The sequence below is a fragment of the Lemur catta genome, chromosome 10, assembly GCF_020740605.2.
Source record: "Lemur catta isolate mLemCat1 chromosome 10, mLemCat1.pri, whole genome shotgun sequence".
Taxonomy (NCBI): domain Eukaryota; kingdom Metazoa; phylum Chordata; class Mammalia; order Primates; family Lemuridae; genus Lemur; species Lemur catta.
In genome coordinates, this window is record NC_059137.1 from 6266232 (window position 1) to 6286475 (window position 20244).

General features: G+C 54.5%; 1 protein-coding gene across 2 annotated transcripts in view; it reads left to right on the plus strand.

The window, feature by feature from the left end:
• The window catches only part of PTGES (prostaglandin E synthase), a 54175-nt gene that overhangs the window by 24339 nt on the left and 9592 nt on the right, over window positions 1-20244 (plus strand). The window contains exons 4-5 of one of the 2 annotated variants that reach the window (XM_045563212.1): window positions 10619-10793; window positions 14131-14213. In XM_045563212.1, the coding sequence (XP_045419168.1) occupies window positions 10668-10793; window positions 14131-14213 (209 nt within the window). In that variant the 5' untranslated portion in view covers window positions 10619-10667. Of the gene's footprint in view, window positions 1-10618; window positions 10794-14130; window positions 14214-16421; window positions 17469-19805; window positions 20079-20244 lie in introns of those variants that run through there. The other variant, XM_045563213.1, reaches the window with a different exon arrangement.

The following is a 20244-nucleotide window of genomic DNA, read 5'->3' on the forward strand; positions in this document are numbered from 1 at the left end:
AACGGAGACCAACACTGCGCCCCCGGTGCGGCGCCGCTCCCCACGGTGGTCACCTGCTAGCTGGCGGCAGCTTGGTTACGCTGGACTGCTTCCGTCACGGAAGGGGCAGCGTTTGGTCCTCACTGGGACAGACGCTGACTCTGGATACAGAGTTGCCTTCCCCGCATGCAATGCCTTTGCCAAAACTACCACCCGTGGACTTACAGAACGCCACCGTCATGGCAGTGCCCACAGCGTGGCTTCTGAGCTGGGAACCCACTTCACAGCCGAGGAAGCACGGCAATGGCCTGTGCCCATGGGCCTCACTGGTCTTACCGCGCTCCCCACCGGCCTGAAGCCGCTGGCTTGGCAGACAGTGGAAGGGCCTTTTGAAGACTTGGTTGCAGCAGCAGCGAGGTAGCAGCACCTTGCAGGGCTGGGGCACCTTTCTCCAGCAGGCGTGTGTGCTCCGAGGCAGCGTCTGACACAGGCTGCTGTTTCTCCCGTAGCCAGGAGTCGCAGGTCCGGGAGGCAAGGCTGGGAACTGGAGTGGCACCATCACTGTTACCTCTAGTGACCCACGAGCAGGATTTTGCTTCCTGTTCCCGAGACTTTATGCTCTGCTGGCCTAGAGGTCTTAGCTGTGGAGGGAGGGGTGCTCCCACCAGGACACACGACAATGATTCCATTGAGCTGGAAGCCGCCCGGCGCTTGGGCTCCTCATGCCTCTGAGTCAGCAGGCTGAGAAGGGAGTCCCTGTGCCGGCTGGGTGACTGCTCCACAGGGAGGAAGGGAAGAGTATGTCTGGAATGCAGGAGGTCCCCCAGGCCATCTCTCAGTGTTATGTGCCCTGGGATTAAGGTCACTGGAAAATGACAACAATCCAATGTAGGTAGGACTATGAATGGTCCAGACCCTTTGGGAATGAAGGTTTGGGTCACCTGGCCAGGTAAGGGACCGTGACCAGCTGAGGTCTTGCTGGTGGCAGAAGGGATGCAGAGTGGGCAGCAGAAGGTGGTTGTAAACCCCAGCTACGACCACGCGACAAATTGCAACATGAGAACTGTAACTGTCATGCGTGTTTCCTCCTTATCTGGCTACAGATGTGGGTGTATCTGCTTTCTGTCCTCTCTTACTCCCTTATCACGGAACGTAAGATGTATTGACTTCACGTCACAGTGTCTAAGCTGTGGGATAGCAAGGGACAGAGCAAAAGCCACTCGAGGACTTCACCTCCTCTTCTGCGGAAGTGGTTCATGTGTTTTTGGTCGTCTGCAGGCCCGTTGTGTCATGTTAGGCGGAACTACGGCTTTGCTGCTCTCTCTGCTTGGAGATTAAGTGGCTTAGGAGCCGCGTGCGGACTTGGGATGGTTAATGTGATTGTCACCTTGGGCCATGGGTCTCTGGGCGTGTCTGTGACAGCACTTCCGAGTGGGTTGAGTCCACAGGCACAGCCGAGACCCCCTGTGCGGGCAGGCACCGTGCCACCTGCCCGGGCCTGCCTAGAGCAAAAGGCAGAGGAGGAAGGAGTTCGTCCCTGTGCTCCTGCTTGAGCTGCAACGTCTCACCCCATCTCCTGCCTGTGGCCTGGAATTCACACCAGGGCTGCCTCGTTTGCAGCCCTGGACTCAGGCCGAATTATGCCACTGGCTCTCCCGGGTCTCCAGCTTGCAGACGATGGTACTTCTCAGCCTCCATGGTCATGTGAGCCAATTATAAATCACAACAAATCTCCTTTTATATATTTTAATATAAAAGGATATATATATATATATATATATATATATAGCCATGTGCCACATAATGACATTTGGGTCAACAATGGACCACATATATGATGGTGGTCCCGTAAGATTATAATGGACCTGAAAAATTCTTATCACCTAATGACGTCTTAGCCATGATGCCATTGTAGGGTTTATATTAACATCTATATTTTTTTAAAAGTTAACTGTAAAACAGCCTCAAGCAGTCCCTCCAGAGCTGTTCCAGAGGCTGTGTGGTTACCACAGGAGACAACAGCTCTACGCATGTTCCTGCTCCCAAAGCCCTTCCGGTGGGACAGATGTGGAGGTGGAGGACGGTGACACTGGTGATCCTGACCCTGAGCAGGCCTAGGCTACTGTGGTTGTTTGTGTCTTAGTTTTCAAGAATAAAGTTTGAAAAGTAAGAAAAAAAAAAGTTTTTAAATAAAAAAGCTCATAGAATAAGAACATAAGGAAAGAAAATATTTTTGTATAGCCATACAATCTATTCGTGTTTTAAGCTAAGTGTTGTTACAAAAGGGTCAAAAAGTTAAGAAAGAATTAAGAAGTTTATAAAGTAAAAAAGTTATAGTAAGCTAAGGTTAATTTATTATCAAAGAAATAAAAAAATTTTAAACAAATTCCGTGTAGCCTAAGTGGACAGTGTTTGCAACGTCTGCATCAGTGTGGCGTCCTGGGCCTGCACATCCACTCACGGACTCGCCCAGAGCATCTTCCGGTCCCGCGAGCTCTATGCGTGGCAGGTGCCCTGTACAGGTGCACCACTTCTCATCTTTTATACTGTATTTTCATTGTGCCTTTTCTGTGCTTAGATACACGAGTACTTACCATTGTGTTACAATCGCCTACAGTATTCAGTACGGTAACATGCTGTACCCGTCTGTAGCCTCGGAGTGACAGGCCACACCATGCAGCCCAGCCCAGGTGTGCAGGAGGCTGTCCCATTGAGGCTGTGTGAGTACGGTCTGTGATGTTTGCACGACAGTAATGTAGGATGTACATTGGTTCTGTGTCTCTGGAGAGCCCTGCCTAATACAGACCCTGTTTCCAAATCAGGTCACAGTCACAGGGACCAGGGGCTAGGACCTGGACGTGTCTTCTGTGGGGACACACACAGCTTGCTACAAGCGTGTTACCCGGGTCCTTGGTGAGGGCTGATTGCCAAGGGGCTCAGAGCGGGCTCTGGATTGCAGTCCCGCCCTGGGTCCCTGCACTGCTGCCCATGTTCCCTCTGAACCTCAGGCGTCCTCTCTGAGAGCTGGTGGTGACCCTGCTGTGAGCATTGACCCCAAGTGGTGGTTGTGAGACCACTTATCAGCTATGTGCCTGGGTACGTTACTCAGCTGCCCCGTACCTCAGATTTCTCCTCTATAAAATGGGAACAATAATAGTACCTAACTCATCCTGTTGACATGAAACTTAAATAAGTTAAGGTTTCCCAGGCACATGGTATGCATTATATAAGTGTTGTTTTAAAAAAATATCGCACGTTGCTTGGCTCAGGGGAAGTACTACAAAATGCTAGTTGCTGTTATTACTCATGTTGCTATTCATAATGAAGTGTTTGGCGTTCATTATATAAGACAGAGATAACGAAAGGCCCTGTCAAGCTCTGATTGTGTCTTAGCTCTCTCCGATGTTATCCCTGTGTGGGTTTTGATTAGGACACGCCTGCCTTGCTCGCTCCGTGTTGAGTCACCCTGTGCTCGGAATCAGGGCCAGCTTCATGCAGTCACACAGGGCCCCCTGCTCGGATTAATGTTTTACTGCCCCCATCTTGAAATTCTTAATAATTTTCATACAAGGAACTTTGCATTTTCATTTTGTGCTGGGCTCCGAAAATTCCGTGGCCAGACTTGCTCGGAGTCGTGATTCTTCTTGTGCTTACAGCAGTGGGGGCCTCCAGCAGAGGACGGTGGTCCCTCTAAGAGGGATCTTTACAAACTGGGACGATCTGGGGGTCACAGGGGCTGGAAAACACGCGATCCAAGGGCGAGCTGATGGGGCGGCAGTTGTTTTGCCGGGAGGACGAGATTTAGGGTGGACCCAGTGGTGTCCTCCAACTTCTGAAGGGCAGTGGGGAGGGGAAGGGAGTGTGTGTGTGCTCTCTGGCCCCCAGGGGAAGATCTAGCTCAGCATAAGGAAGGAATTTTGAACAAGGAGAGTTGTGCAAGAAGGGAACGGCTGGCTTGAAGTCAAACCTCAGCTCTGCCTGGGGCTTGAGAGCACGGGCTCTGGCTGGAGATAGCTATGACTGTCCAGATCTGTGACCTTGGGTAAGGTCATTCGCAGCCCTGAGCCCATGTCTCCATCTGCAAAATGGGCCTGCTAGTGCTCTACAGTACAGGGCGATGACGCTGACTGACAAATCAGACAGCGTGTAAGGGCTCCCGGCTCACAGGAGGGGCCTCGTAGGTGACAGCTGCTGCTGCTGCTGCGAGTTCCCTGTGCCTGGCAGAGTCGAAGGTGAAATGGATCATTAGGGAGCTGCAGAGACGACCCTGGCACCGAAGTAAAGGGAGACGCACACGTTTTGCCCCTCGACAATCTCAGCATCTGGCATATTTGGATGATTAGTGAAAAACAGTCATATTAATAAAATACTGTCTCGTGACAAAGGCCCGGAGGGGGAGGGGTGGTGCTTCTTGTGGAGCCGAGGTTGTTTTGGGTTTGGGTTTGGAGGCTGCTGAAGTGGGAGCGGTTCCCATCGTTCCTGCGTTTGGAAACCCCAGCCAGCTGTCCCTGGAGCCAGCTCTGGCTGACCCCATCTGAGGAATGCAAACCTCCCCCGCAGGGCCTCCTAGGAAATGTGTCCCTGGTGTGCCTGGGAGCTGCACACCAGAGTCGCCTGTCTCCACCGAGGCCCCGGGAAGCAGCGTCCGCGCGGGGTACAGGGTGCGGGGTGCGTGCAAGCGTGAGACTGCATGTGCCTGGTCCACATGCGGGCAGCCTGGGCATGGGAGGGCCGTGGCTCCCCCCACTCTGGAAACGCTGCCTCGAGCCACATGCAGTGTGACAGCAGCTTCCCTGGGAATGTCTTGGCAGTGGTTTGTGCTGAGACAAACATTTCTCCTCCCCCTCCCCTGTCCACCTCTCCTGTCAGCTGGGTCCTGTCCCAGAGCTGCATGCAGGAAATGCTCCCTGTGTCACCACAGCTCTGCACACCAGCAACGGGATGGAACGAGAGGCCCAGAGTCCGAGGAGCAGCTGCTGGGCTCCATCAGGGCAGCCACGCGTGTGTGGGTCTCTCCTGAGACAGAGAGGAAGACACACCACGGCGGCTGCAGGGGTACCCCAGCATTCCGCACACACAAGACACTGCAAATCCAGCCGTGAACAAGATAGGGGCCTGGCTTTTCTTTCTTCTTCTTAACATAAAACTAAGCCTTTTAAAGCATGCAATTCAGTGTCATTAATACAGCTACAATATTGGCAACCGTCAGCACTATCCATCTCCAGAACTTTGTCATCATCCCAGAGGAAACCCTACATGCATTAAGCAGTCACTCGCACTCCCACTCTGCCCACGCCCTGGCTGCCAGCAGTCTGCTTTCTCTCCCCGTGGATTTGCCCTTTCTGGACATTTCATATAAATGGAATCAGACAGTAAGTGCCTTTTGTGTCTGGCTTCTCTCCCCTGGCGTGATGCTTCCCGGGTTCCTCCTGCTGGTTGTGTGCAGGGGTCAGGACTTCATGACTTTTGGTGGCTGAGGCATATTCCGTTGCATGGACATCTAGTCTAGCAAGAAAAGATCTAGTCTTTTCTTGCTGCTGGACTTTCCAGCCGAGCATCTCTGCTTTTCCTCATTCCCAAGAGAACGAAAGAGCTCCCTTGGAGTTTCCTGACCTAGGACGTCATGAAGTTAGTGAGGGGATCTGACATTGCACATCAAAGGCTGTCATCTCTTGAGAGCATACGACATACCAGGCATGAGCTCACAGCCCCACAGCTAGAACAGGGCTGCCTCTGGAACAAGCATGTCCACTTCTATGCAAGGCCAGCTGTGGGATCAGGGCAAGTACAACCACCAGCCTGGGCTTCAGGCTCCACATCTCTAAAATGGGTCTATTAGTCACACCTCCCTGGAATCCGATGATGTCTGTGATTAGCCCAGTGTTGGGTGAAAGGACAATGCCTGGTGACCTTGTGGCCATCACGCAATCTAGCTGCTGTTGTTAAGTGGGGTGGTGTCATCCCTGCAGGCCATCTTGGCTGTCTCAGGAATGGGCCTCAGGGGCCAGGCTGGGCTTGGGCGGCAGGCAAGCAGCCTGGCACACAGCCCCAATCAGCTGGGCTCACTGACAGGCAGCTTCCAGTCCTTCCATTTATTTAGACTTGTCAATAGATGCGGATGGGTGTGTGTGGCGTCTCCATGCAGCCAAAGGTAAAATGCACGGCCTTTTCCAGTCCTAACTGCATGGCTGTCCAAGGCAGTTGCACGGGGACAATGCCCCAGTGGGCCTGAGCTGGGCGGCCAGTCCCTCTCCAGACACACAGGCCTCTTTTCTGGGTCTTTCTTTTTCTGGGTCTCAGAGGACCAGCAGCCAGGCTCCCCAGGCCCTGCAGGAAATGGGCAGGTGGAGTCAGGACCTGGAACAAACTCCTGGAAGAGAAGTGGAGTTTTTCACTTGTCTTTGTCTAGACTCTTTTGGTTATAAGGGACAGAAATCCAGATCAAATGAGCTTAGTTCAGTTCAACAGATCGTGGTAGCGGCTGTATGTCAGGCTTGGTGCTGGTGCCCACAGTTCATCCATGAACGAAGACCCTGCCCGGGGAGGCTGGGTGTGGGCGGCGAGGACAAGAAACTACATGGCGTGTCATTGGGTGCATGTGCCATGGAGAGGAGAGAGGAGCAGAGGCAGGTGGTGGCCTTGGGCAGCCAGGGGTGGGGCAGACTGCAGAACTGACACGGGGGCCAGGCTGAGCCTCCGGAGAAGGTGAGATTTGAGCAAAGATTTGAAGGCGCTGAGACGTCATCCTGGAGGAAACCTGGGGGATAGGGCATGGCCATTGTCCTTGGCTTTTACTGTGAGGGAGCTGGAAGCCACTGCAGGGTTTGGAGAAAAGGAAGGATGTGATTTGACTGATTTTTTTTTTTTTAAGCAAAAACGAAAACTCCTGGATTTCTAGGCCTGTGTGAGTCAGAGGCGGGCATCATCCTCTTCCCCTGGCTTCAGGCTCCCTTTGCGTGGGGAGGGGCCGGCCGCACACGGCCTCAGGTCAACACCGTCCAGGCTGGATCCCAGAGCCAAGAGGGGTCTCTCTATTAGTGTCCTGCACTCCCAGGGAAGATGCCAGGGAATCCAATTGGCTGGCCTGGGTCACATGGCTGCTGCACACCAACAGGATGGGGTGCTCCCATGGGCAATCCCACCGCGATTACACTTACCAGGGTAAGGTCCTGGAAAAAGGCTCTGGTTTCCCAGAAGCTGGGAGGGAGAGGTGACTGGCAGACAAGAAGAATTGATCCCACCTGGTGTGCCTGTGTCCCAGGAGGGCTGCGGAGCCATTGGAAAGTGCCCACTGAGCTGTCTGCACAGCACCACGTCTGCACACCGCAGACCGCATTTTGCAGGCACTGCTTCTTAACGAGGGCTGATGCCACAGTGATGACGCTGTGCAAGTCTGACTTCAGAGGTCACTTCAGCTGGTCCTTTGTTATTCTTTTTAATCCCGTCACATTATTTCCCCATCACTGGCTACAGAAAGCCCAGCAACATTCCCAGAGGTCAGGAACCAGCTGAGGTGGGGCCGCTTCCTCCTCTCTGAGCCTCTTCTGATGTTACAGACAATTGGCCGTGTGAGGACGTGGGTTCCCATCCTCAGGAAATGCCAAGGAGGGGCTGGGATAAGCCCCATGGCAGCTTTGGACACAGCAGCTCCTCTGCTCAGGGCTGTAGAATTGCGATAGGGAGGACTTTCATGGTTGTAAAAAAATATGGAAAAGTAACAAGGTTTGAAGATTCATCTCAGTAACTTTTTCCACATATACCCACATGTGTAACCACCACCCAGGTCAAGATAGAAAATATTTCTAGGGGCTTCTCGTGCCCTCATTTTTGTGTGCACACTGCTGTAGTCCCCAGGGGCTCCCATTCCCCTGCACTGTGCACACCACATCCCCAGCCCCCCCCCACACACAAGGCACGGGGCACCAGTCCTATCTCACAGGCAAGGAAACTGAACTAGGCTGGGCAAGGTGGCACATGCCTGTAATCCTAGCACTCTGGGAGGCTGAGGCAGGAGGATCACTTGAGCCCAGGAGTTTGAGAGCACCCTGGGCAACATAGCAAGACCCCATCTCTACAAAGAAAGTACAAAAATTAGCCATGGTAGTGCACACCTGTAGTTCCAGCTACTTGGAAGGCTGAGGTGGGAGGATCGCTTGAGCCCGAGAGTTCAAGGCTGCAGCGAGCTGTGATCGGGCCACTGCACTCCAGCCTGGGCAACAGAGTGTGTCTGAAAAACAAAAAAAAAGACTAACATAGAAAAAACAAAACAAACAAAACAAAACAAAAAAATGAAACTGAAGCTCGGAGAGAAGCAACACCCACCCACCCCAAACCACAGCAGCGGCTCCCGTGGACTGAGGGCAGCTTTGGGGAAATTCTTGGCCAGAGATCAGAGAAGGTTTTGTCCTCCTTGCCAGGCTCTGGCTTAACTGGTTCATTTCAGCAGACAATGAGGAAAAGATTCCTACCTCGAAGTCACGTACGTCAGTCACAAGAGTTTCCCTACAAAGTCTCTTTTATTTTCAGCGCGGGGTAACAGCAGACAATCGCGTGCCCCTCACCCAGGCTCTGCTGGACAGGTTTCCCTCGTGTGGTTTCAGAAGACCAAGCAGGGCACAGCACTCCCTGTTGCCAAGAAGGACAACCAGGGGCCCTCCCAGGCTGTGTCTGGTCCCCGATTCTGGGGGTGGCACAGCCACCAGACCCCATCCTCACAACTGAGCTTTTCGACACAGAAGGCGGCTACTTCTAGGGGTTCCCCTGAGCTGGGGGCGTCCTATTCTCGCACAGAAAGACCAGCACGGGGCAAGCTTGCACAGCTCCTCAACACACGGCCAGAGACAAAACATGTTTCAGGACGTCTCATACTTTCCACGTCCCGTCCCTGACGGTCTGGTGACCTATCACTTATCTTGTGGGGCTGGGACGACTCGGCCTGGCAGTCCCCCATGCCCTAGAAACATGGAGTCCATTTATCAAGCACATATTTTGTCCGGATGAAGGAACGCTCTGCACGTGGCAGAGGGGTGAGAAGCCACCCGCCCGCTGCCCCTAGCAGCAGGGCAGGGTTTTCCGAGCATGTCCCTCCTGACAAGGTAGGATCATTACACCCGTTTTGAGGAGGAGGAAACTGAGGCTCAGGGGACTGCTGCAGGCCAGGTGCTTGGTAATTGTGACTTGTAGCCAAGACTCCTTTTAGTGTCCACGACTGCCGCGGGGAGTGACCAACAGCTGCGTTTAGACCAGTTCAGAGAGGGAAACGGCTTGCCCAAGGCCACATGGCAGGGCTGGCTTTGGGATTCCAGGCCAGCCCTCCCTTTGATCTCCAACACCCACTGCCCCCGGCCAGGTGTTGTCCCCAAGCACCTGGTCAGGCCCCAGAGGGGAGCAGGCAGGCACGGGATGTTGATTTTTCCCTCTTTACCACTGCCCCGGGGCCCGTCCCCGCAAAGCCAAAGTGTTGGCAAAATGAAACAAGCAAGAACCTGCCTTGGCTAAGGTCCTGCTCCAAATCCCGGGAGGGGGCAGGACACAGCATAGGGAGGATTTTGAGGTGAGAGATTCAAAGGATCTTAGGGCGGCAGCTGTCGGTGCACTCTGTTGAAGAGTTGAGGGGTCTTTCAGGAAGGTCTTGTAGTGAGCGATCAAACCATCTGCCTGGAAGGTCTCTGAGCAAAGTAGAGTGAGGCTGAGGAAGAGAGTGTGTTGGTTTCCTATCACTGCTGTGTCAACTTTCCGCAAAGTAGTGGCTTAAAATGACACAAAGTTATTATCTTACAGTTCTGGAGCACGGGAGTGCGAAGTGGGTCTCACCGGCCACCGTCACAGTGCTGGCCGGGCTGCGTCCCTCCCGGGGGCTCTCGGGGAGACTTCGTTTCCTCACTTTTTCCACCTTCTAGAGCTGCCCGTGACTCTCCCTCGTCTTCAAAGCCAGCCGTGCATCTTCTCTCCTCGCTGACCTCTGCCCTGTCCTGACATCTCCTCTCCTAATTCCGTCTCTGTTTCTATGTCTCCCCTAACCTACTGCCTGCCTCTCGGAGGGGCTGCTGCCACTAACTGGGCTCAGCCAGGGAACCTAGAACCATCTCTCCCATCTCAAGGTCCATACTAGATGCCATCTGCAACGTCCCTTTTGCCACCTCAAGTCATGTATTTGCAGGTTCTAGGGACTGGAACGTGGACATCTTTGGGGGCGTTTTTCAGCCCACCACAGACAGCGACGTCACATTGGTGCAGGTGTGGCTGTGGCTCCAGTGTCCAGGCTGACTGAGTGTGGGGCAGATGTCTCAGTTCTCAGCCCCTCCTGTCCTGAGCCCCCGGAGGTGGGCACGAATCAGTGACACCATTGCGTACAGAGGTGCCCAGCCTTGTCACACCCCCAGAAGGAGGGTCCCGCAGCACAGTTTCATACCATAGATGAGGAAACGGATTTGACAGTGTTGGAGGGTTTGCTAGGGAGGGGAGGGGCAGGGACAGCTCCCGGCTGTTTGCTTCTCCCAGCATCTGGGGCAGAAGTTGCTCTTCTCCCTCTTCCCAGCAGAAGGGGCCGGCGGCGACGGGGCGGGGGAGTGGGCGGGCGCTGACTGCGGAAGGACGGGCCTCCCCAGGCTCTCCCCGCCTCCTCCCTGCTCTCCTGCAGGCGCCGCTCTGCTGATCACACCTACAGTTGGGCCACAGCTGAGCCAGAGATGCCTCCCCACCGCCTGGCGATGGACAGCCAGGTGCTCCCGGCCTTCCTGCTCTGCAGCTCGCTGCTGGTCATCAAGATGTACGTGGTGGCCGTCATCACGGGCCAAGTGAGGCTACGGAAGAAGGTACGTGCCGCCCAGGGGCCCCCCATCCCGGCTGTGCTCGCTCGCTTCTCTCACTGCCCTGCCTGGAAAGTCCAGGGACCGGGAAGTGTGGCCAAGGTGTGCGCAGGGCTCGAGCCAGGCACCTCTCCCAGCCCTGCTGAGTGGCTCCCCGCTGGCCCCGGGTCTCGGCAGGGCTTCCACTCTCTTGTCTTCTGGTTTAAGAGCACTTACTCACTTGCTGTGCCACCAGGCTGGGCTCTTGGCGCCGGGTCTCCCAGAGGAGCAGGTCCTGGAGGGTGGAGCATGGGAGCGTGACAGCACACAGCCTCCGTCTGACCTGGTGGCTTCCTGGCATGGGAGAGCCGAGGCTTGGGTGGAGTGGGAACCGGTGAAACAGGAGCTCGAGAAACATTTGAGTGGAAATTCCCACTCCCTGGCCAGTGTCGCCTACAAATCCACTGCAGCCCCCAGAGGCCAGGTCTCAGCCAGGCCCCAGCAGGCTGTTCAGGGAGGAATTTCCCCCACCGAGAGTCCCTGAACCAAACAATAACGAGGCCAAGATCTGGGCCAGGGTGAGTGAGCGGGCAGGATGACCCGTTCCAGCAGGCTCTGCTGCACGGACGGCTCTGCTGCACCGGACAGCCCTGCAAGTCCACAAACTTTCAGGCCAAGCTCACAGCCGTCCTGCCAGAATGCAGAAAGGTCCAGGGTCACCTGCTGGTCATCTTCCCAGGTATCTGAACAGAGGAATCATTTCTCCCTCTTTGTCCCATTCGAAGGCCAGGCAAGGCTGGCTCTGGCACCGTGTGCGGGTGGATCCTGGGGAGCGAGGACCCTGCCCACGAGCAAGGCTCAGGCCCTGGTGCAGGTACAGGCAGGAATAAAGGCAGGGCAACTGCCCAGGTGACAGGACTGTGCCCAGAGGCCACAGCATACTGATTGCTTCTGACTTCTCCCCACCTCGGCTGGCCCTGGGATGTGGGAACCGGGGCTAACCAGCACAGCTGCATCCACTGGACTCCTTCCCGTGTGTGGCCTGGAGCTGAGCACTCAGTCCCCACCGCAGCCCCGGGGGAGGAGGAGGAGGAGCCACATGCACCTGGTTTTCTAGGTGAGGAGCCTGGGCTCAGAGAGGTGGCATCACTTGTGAAGGTCGCCAGCCGGGTTTGAGTTCAGGTGTCTGGCTCCAGAGCCCACGTGCTGCCTGGGGGCCTGGGGGCCTGGGGTTCCTAACAGCAGGGGCCAGTGACTTCCTTTTAACATGAGTCCAGGGAAGGGTATAGGTTCCCCGAGTGCCTTTCTGCCTGATCAGCCTGGAACTGGCAGGAGACCTTCTGTCCCCGGGCTGCCCTGGGGTGCTCATTGCGACCACGTGGCTCCCTCTCGTCTCTGCTTTGGGCACATGGTGCCACCCAGGAAGGACCTGGGAGAGCACGCAGTGTAGAGGTGACAGGCACAGGCCATGGCTCCTCCACCTGCCGGCCTGGGGACCTGGCAAGTCTGGGTGCTCAGTGTCCTCTGTGAACTGGGGATGGTGACAGCAGGGCCAGGAGAATCCAACACCCAGCACAGAGCAAACGCTCCGCCAACATCAGTCCTTGTGACTTATAGTAGCTGAAATGAATGTGAACAGCAGCAGCCATCGCTCACTTCCAGGAGTGCGTCAGGCCTGGGCCCTTGCCCCAGCTGGAGGTGGCACCTCAGCCTCTGACACCAGGGGCCTTCTGGTCTTCCGCTGCAGCGGGCTCCTGCAGGCTGACTTGTGTATTTGAGTTCTGTCTGCCGGCATGAGCAATGCGGGGACCGTTTACCTCAAAGCGGGTGCTGGCTGAATGCTGAGGCCCTTTGAAAGTTGTCACGGATTCAGGGACGTGGGGCAGGGCCGTCAGAGTCAGTGATTCGCTGACTTAGGGGCAGTGGAGAGGAATTCTGGTGCGGGGGTTCCAATCCCACCTATGACTGACACCAGGCACAGGCTGTGTTCACCTCTGGGGCAGGGCAGGGCAGGCCCACCAGGCTGGACAAACCAGCCGTGGGGGACAGTCGTGAGTCAGACGCACAGGGCTTGCGTTGGACGAGCCATTTGGAAAACCTGCTGCTGACATTCAGATTCCGCCGTGGGCTGGTCACCTTTGCCTGGATCCCCACAGGGGACAGAGTGGCAAGAGACATGGGTGTAGGCCTTCGGTGACCCGAGCTCAACCTCATGTCTTTGCTTTCCAATGAGAGAAAGTGACAATTCACTGAGTGTTGTCCTCATGCTTGGTGTTGTGACAAAGTCTCCTCCAGGACTCTCCCTCACTCTTTGCGTGGTCCGTGAGCTGCGTTATATCCCAAGTTTACAGACGAGGAAGTTGAGGCACAGGAAGTTCAGGAACCTGCAGTCAGAGCAGAGCTGGGTTTCCAGCCTGGGGCTCGCAGTAGCCTTTCTTTGCTTCTAACACAAAGTCCAAATTTTTTTTTAAGAGATGGGGAGTCGCTCTGTCGTCCAGGCTGGAGAGCAGTGGGGCCATCATAGCTCACTGCAACCTCAAACTCCTGGGCTCAAGTGATCCTCCCACCTTAGCCTCCCGAGTAGCTGGGACCACAGGTGCACCCCACCACTCCTGGATAACTTGTTTTTTGTTCTCTTTTTACTTAAAAAATTTGTTCATTTTTAGTTAAAAATATTTTTTAGAGATAGGATCTCACTGTGTTCCCCAAACTGGTCTCAAAATCCTGGGCTCAAGTGATCTCCCTCCTTCACCCTCCTGAGTAGCTGGGGCTATAGGTGTGTGCCACCATGTCCAGTTCAAATTCTTAAGGTGCCTCTGGCACCTCCCTGACCCCCATAACTTTATCTTGGGCCCCCTGCCTTCCTCTCTGTGCTCTAGCCATGCTGGTTTTCTGTTCTTCAAACATATCCAGCTTCAGGCCCCAGGGCCTTTGCTCGTGCTCTCTCTGCCAGGAATGTTGATGCCCCAGCCCTCGCTTCCTCTGGTTAAAGTCAACGCATCCTTCGAACCTCAGCTTTAATGTCACTGCCTCAGAGAAGCCTCCTTTGACCCCAGACTCAGTCATGTCTCCCATGAACATTCTCAAGGCCAACCCTGTCTTCTTTCTTACCAAGTGACACCACCTGATCTTCCCTGGTGCCCAGGCAATTCCCCCATCTGACTGTGAGCTTCACAAGGGCAGGGACAGGGAGCCTTTCTCGCAGTGAGGCCCCTGGCACAGAGAAGGAGCTCGTGGCTGCTAGTTCAGTGGCTGTGGCCGTGACAGCACCGCTGCCTTGTGAGCTCTGTCCATGGATGAAACACAGACCCAGGCAACCGGGCCACCATCTCCTGAGCAGTAATTCTCAGCGGATGTGTTGCAGGCTTTTGCCAACCCGGAGGATGCCATGAGACATGGAGGCCTGCAGTTCTGCCGGACCGACCCCGACGTGGAGCGCTGCCGCAGGTGAGTGCTGCCGGGCCGCTGGCCACAGACCTGGCCGTGGCCTGTTCTCTCAGACCTTCTGCTTCACGGAGCGCATGGAGGACTCCCAGGAGCTGAGGTTTGCTGTGTTCCTCATCCTCTTAGACTATTTCATTCATTGATTTAATTTCTAATTAATTTTGAAAAAGTAATACAAGGTCATGACTCAGAATTACAAAGTTAGGAAAGGATATTCCCTAAAAATTCAATCTCCCTCCAGGTTTTACCTGGGTCTCTCCAGGGGCAGATGCTGTGACCAGTGTCCTGTGCTGCTTTCCGGAGAGATCTTCTGCACTTGCAAACACACGTGCCATGCTTTCCCTTCTTGCCTCTGAAGAATCACCCTTTACCCACTGGCCTGTACTGTGCTGTTTTCACGTGACGACAGGGCTTGTTTCAGCACAGAGGAGCCTCGTTCCGTGTTGGTGCCGCAGCACTCAGGCTGCTACCTTGCTGCGTCGGTGGCTCACGCCTTACCTAACCTATTCCCCCTGATGGGCACTGTTCTCCGTCTTTCTCTGTTATGAACAGAGCACATCAACACCTCCCATCTGCCCTTGTGTGTCTGTGTGAGCAAACCTGCAGGACGCAACCGTGTGGTGAGACACATGGCCACATGTGCACGTCTCACCCCGCTGGCACATGGGCTGTCCCTCCCTGCCCCGGACAGCTCAGTCTACTGTCATACTTTTGGGTGGATCCCTGCCAACATGATACGTGAAAATTCACATCATGTTTTGGTTTTACTTTGCATTTCTTTCATTCTGTGAAGTTAAACATTTTTTCATGTGCTTAACATCCCCCAGCCAATTAAAATCAATTTTTCTTGCTATAAAAATCAGAACTACTCATTGCAGACAATCTGGATAATACTGTAAATACACAGACAAGAAGGAAAACCACTCACCATTCTAATCACTGTTCCCATTTTCACCTCTCTCCTCTTTTTCTTTTGTGTCTAAATGTTTTTTTCATAAAATTAGGCATGCATTAGGTATACCCAACTTGGAGCTCTGATTTTTTTTTTCGTTAACATTATTTCATGAGCACTTTTCATGTCAGTAAATATTTCTTAAAAATGGTTCTTAAAAAATGGCTGCATAAAATTCCATCAGAGACTGAATGTTAATTTCATGTCACCGGTGTCAATGTTGGATTTTTGGCGGTTTATGCTTCTGCCATTTTCCACCAGCAGGCTGGAGGGCAAGGAGGTGATGCCCCAGGGGTTGGGGGTCGTCTGAGGACAGTGATTGGGGGGAGGGGGGAGCTGGACAGGGTGAGACAGGAGACAAACCGTCAACACATTTCTATGCGTCACAGCCAGAAATGGGTGGGACGCTGTTATTTAAATAATAGAAATTCTTTTATTGAAAGACAGTCTGTGGGGTTTTTTGCTTATGTTTTTCTTGGCCATTGACAATAATATACACATCTGTGGTTTTAAAAAATTACAGAGATGTGTAATGTAGGAAGTGAAATTTCCTGCCATCCTACCGTTTCACGCCCTTCCCATGGAGCGCGTCCATCCACCCAGGTGTCCTCTGCTGAGCGCCCACTCAGTGCAATGCTTTCGTGAACAGCAGCCTTCCCCACCCATGCCCCACCTTGGTGACCCTTGTCCCTGGTCGTCTCGGCTCTTCTGGACAGCAGGGAAGGACATGACGAGCCACCGAGGCCGAGGGACCGCCAGCTCTCGGCAGCCACCGGGAGAACATGTTGGATGTAGCAGAGCTTTCATGTGGCACAGGGGTAGCCACGCGGGCTCACAAACACTGGGTTTATTTTTACTCGCTGTGACCAGGCCAGGGAGAGACCTTTCCACCCACCCAATCAAACTTTTTCCTCTCAACAGAATGACCCGTCATCTGTGGTACTGGTGCTTAAGGGGTTGAAATTCAACCCAGCCTGGCTGAGCTGCTCTTACCTACTAACGTTTTCTATCCATCGGTGCGGACTGATTGGGAACCTATTGTATACCGGGCTGTGCCGGACCTGGGGGGGCCCGGGTCCCTGACGCCCCTCCTCCACCACCTGGTTTCACAGAACACCGTGGAGACTTGAGGGGGCACAGTGAAGGGATTGTACGTCCTGCCGTCCGCTGCCCGAGAACTGGCCGGAACCTGAGTGGGGAGACCCCGGAAGAAAAGTTGGTTAAAGATTAGACCAGGGTTTATAGCGCAATCGGAGTTGCCCTCTGTCAGGTAGAAAAGCGCTTGGTTCTTGGAGTATGATCTGCCTTGCGGGTTAGCAGGTTAGCACAGGCACAAAACGTGAGCCCAGCCCGGGGGGAAGCGGGGCCCAGGTCTGAAGGGTGAACCCAGCCACCTTTTCCCGATCCCGACCCGAATTTCCTGGTGATGTGTGTTCTGACCCAAACCTGAGGCTGTGTGTCTGCACCTGCCGTGAGGGGCTCTCCGTGTGGTCCGGAAGAAGGAAGGCAAACACTTGCCCCAAGCTTTTGCATTTCTCACTATTTGGAGTGTGTAGACTTAAGCTGAGTGAACTGGTTTGTCAGGAAATTGGGTCCCAAAATGTCAGCCCCAGAAGTCCCTTAGACATCACCCAACATGTTTGTTTTGGAGACAGTGAACAGAGGCCCAGACAGAGAGGGAGACTGGCCTGAGGCCGTGGCACTAATTGGCACCACGGCTGAACTGGAGCACCCCTCCCCCCGCACCGTGAAGTGCTGTTTATTAACCTGCCCGGGCATCTGAGGGTGGTCGGCATCTGAGGGTGGTCGGCATCTGGCAAAGCCAGGAGGGTGAAATTAGCTTTAACAACGTGCCCAGGCCAGGGCTGGTGACGGTGGCGGTGACGATGGTGGTGATGATGATGAAGATGATGGCAGCTAACTTAAGATGCACCTACTCAGTGTTGGGAGTGTTCTAAGCACCATCCGGCTGCCAACTCTCTCAGCACTAGGAGGCATCCGGGGTTCCCGAGGGGTCTGCTCCGCACAGAGGCGACTTTGCGGTTTTACTCTGTCGTGTACTTGCCTTTACGAGTAAGCAGCTGCTGCGCGGTATCGATCCCGGATTCAAGGAACCCGCCAGTGGGGCTGCAGGCGGGAAGAGGAGCGGCCAGCGGCTGGCCCTGCCCCAATGCCTGGGGGCACCTGTTGCTACCTGTCACCTGCTGCAGTGAAATGCAGATGGAGTCGTAATGTCTGTTGAGGGCAAGGGGCAGGCCTGGTGCCGCAGGAGGCCGCAAGTCCAGTCTAGCAGGAATTTGCTTTGGGTGAGTTTTACCTTAAAAAAGTGGTTATTACTGGAATGACACATTTTGCCCAAGCATCTCCCTGGTACGTGACTCCCTCCACATCTCCCAGTTTGGATCCCGGAGGTGGGGAGGAGGGAGGTGAGTTTTCTTGCATCATTCCTTGATTTCCCCATTTCTCTCTGTCCCTGGCTCCACTGTGGCTTCGTGGGGGCCCCACTGTGGTTTGAGACAGACCAGATTGGGGAGGGAGGGCTGGGCCAGCCCCAGGGGCTGCGAGTCAGAGCTTTGGGCTCTTTTAGCTACTGGCCACCTCTCCTCCCACGCTGGTGACCTTGTGTGGTTGCCCGGTTGCTGCAGCAGGAGGTGAGGCCCAGTCCCTGCCATACGGTTTTGTGCGAGGCCCGCCTGTCCCCACCCTTCGCCCGCTCTCTGGGCTTTAGCCATGTTTGTGTTCTGCCTGTCCTGTGATTCTCTTAACAGCTCTCTAAAAGTTGACTCACTCTTAAAATGTAAACACATACTTTCAGGAGAAATGTCTGGATGAATGGCTTTCACGTGCTTGTTGTGCTTCTCCTGGGACTTTCAATACATTTTACCAAAACGTTCATCCAGGCGGCACCATCTTGTGCGTCCCCTGTGGTAGGCAGACCACATCTTGAGACATAACTTAATCTAAAATGGGCTTTCTGGCTGGGCGCTGTGGCTCGTGCCTATAATCCCGGCACTTTGGGAGGCTGAGGTGGGATGATCGCTTGAGCCCAGGACTTTGAGACCAGCCTGAGCAACATAGTGAGACCCTGACTCTACAAAAAAATAAAAACTTAGCTAGGCATAGTGGTGCGCGCCTGTAGTCTCAGCTATTTGGGAGGCTGAGACAGGAGGATTGCTTGAGCCTAGGAGTTTGAGGCTGCAGTGAGCTGTGATGACGCCACTGCACTCCAGCCTGGGTGACAGAGCAAGACCTTGTTTTAAAAAAGGGGGGGTGGTTTCCAAAGGTGTCCGTCTAATCTGCATATGGGGACTATCGGTTCCCGCAGCTCCATTTCCCCAGGATGGAGGGATTTTGGAGGAACACTTGCCTTTTCTGTCATGATTCCCACGTAAGGTGAGGGACTTACCTGACTGGGGCATTGGAGTGGCCCCGTCCTTGGTTTCTCCCTCTTCTTCTTCCCCGTGCTCAGCACCCTAGGATCCCCCAGGGCCTGCCTCTCTCAGGTGTGGGCAGCCTGCAGTCTTCCCCACAGCTGCTGAGACCTGGCCTGTTGCCGACTTGCGTTCCCTGTGGCTGGTTTGCAATGTCAAGATGTGGGGAAAAGGAGAAGGAAGCCTCACACTGGTGTCAGGGTATGGGACACAGATGCCAGGTGCCACGCCTTGAGTTTGGCCTGAGAAAGATCCAGGCCCTGCTGGGTTTATGGGAGTTTTTGTATGCTCAGATTGAATTCCAGTCCTGCTTCCTAAGTCCCCTCTCCCGCTCCTATTCTGCCTCACTCTCTCTTGTGCACCACATTCTAGCCACAAAGGTCACTTTTCTGCACTTCGAATATGCTATGCTTATTCCTACCTCAGGGCCTTTGCATGTGCCAGTCCTGCTCCTGGAAGGGTTTTCCTCTGCACGGCTGGCTTCTCCTCATTCAGGCTTCAGCACAAATGTCTCCTCCACTGACCACCCCCACCACAGTCACATGGCAGAGTCCCCTATGGTGTGGGGTTCCTGAGCACGCCAGGCCCCTCCCTGCCCTGCTCACTTTCTCTGGGTTGGGCTGGTACACCATGGCCCTTGCCTAAGACTCACCTTGCCAGTGGGAGGGAAGAGGAGGACTCCACAGCAGGTCACCACATGGGGGCTGGGCTGGCCACTGCCGCAGTGTGTTGGGGAAATGCATTCTAGCCAGAAGGCCTGGAGAGGGGCTTCTATTCCAGCATGGTCCCCTTGCCTCACACATGTGGCCTGTCCTTGGGGGAGGTCATGACCCGGGCACTGGATTCCTGTTTATTTGAACTTCCAACGTGGCCATCTATGGCTTTAGTCGCTCGCTCGGTCTCTAATTTACAAAGTCTTCCCTTTGTAAAGAAAGCTGACCATTAGTAGGAGTCATGGAAAATGTGAACCAACTCCTAGGAGAAGCGGGTGAGCTTTCTTTCTTGGTCATTTATTTATGGCAGGGTTATACACAACACCTCCCCACCCCTGCCACACAGACACACATATTTGATTACTTTAAACAAAAAAAGAGGCTGGAAACACGTATGAAATGGGAGCGTCCCAGAGGCTGGTGCTTGGCTTCAGCGGGTGGAAGCTGATCTTGTTATTGTTGTCCCTGAAACGACGGGTGGTGCTTATGTTTTGGGCAGAAGGAGACGGAGCCAGGCGTCGGTTTCAAGTGCACACTCTCAGGCTTCAGCCCCTCCTATTCGGGAGGGGTCCCGGAAGCTGCATGCCGGAGAGGCAGCCACAGGCCTGACTCAGAGAAGCCCTGCCCTGGTTCAAATCCCAGCTCCGCTACTTACTGGCTCTGCAAAGCACTCAACGCTTCCGAGCCCCACTTTCCTGCTTGGTGTCCGATGGCCAGAGGGGAAGATGGGGAGAGTGTGGCAGGGCCAGTCCCAGCAAGCCCTAGAGCCATGGTGAGAAAACCGTAAACCAGCAGCCCTGTGGGACCCCTGGCCCATTACTAGGGGCTTGGCTTTCTCAACTGCCTGCAGGCATAGCTTGGAGCTGCTGTCCCTCTGGACTCTGGGGCATCTCCTGTCCTGGAGTGTCTGGGACCCCTGCAACGATCCCCAGTGGGTC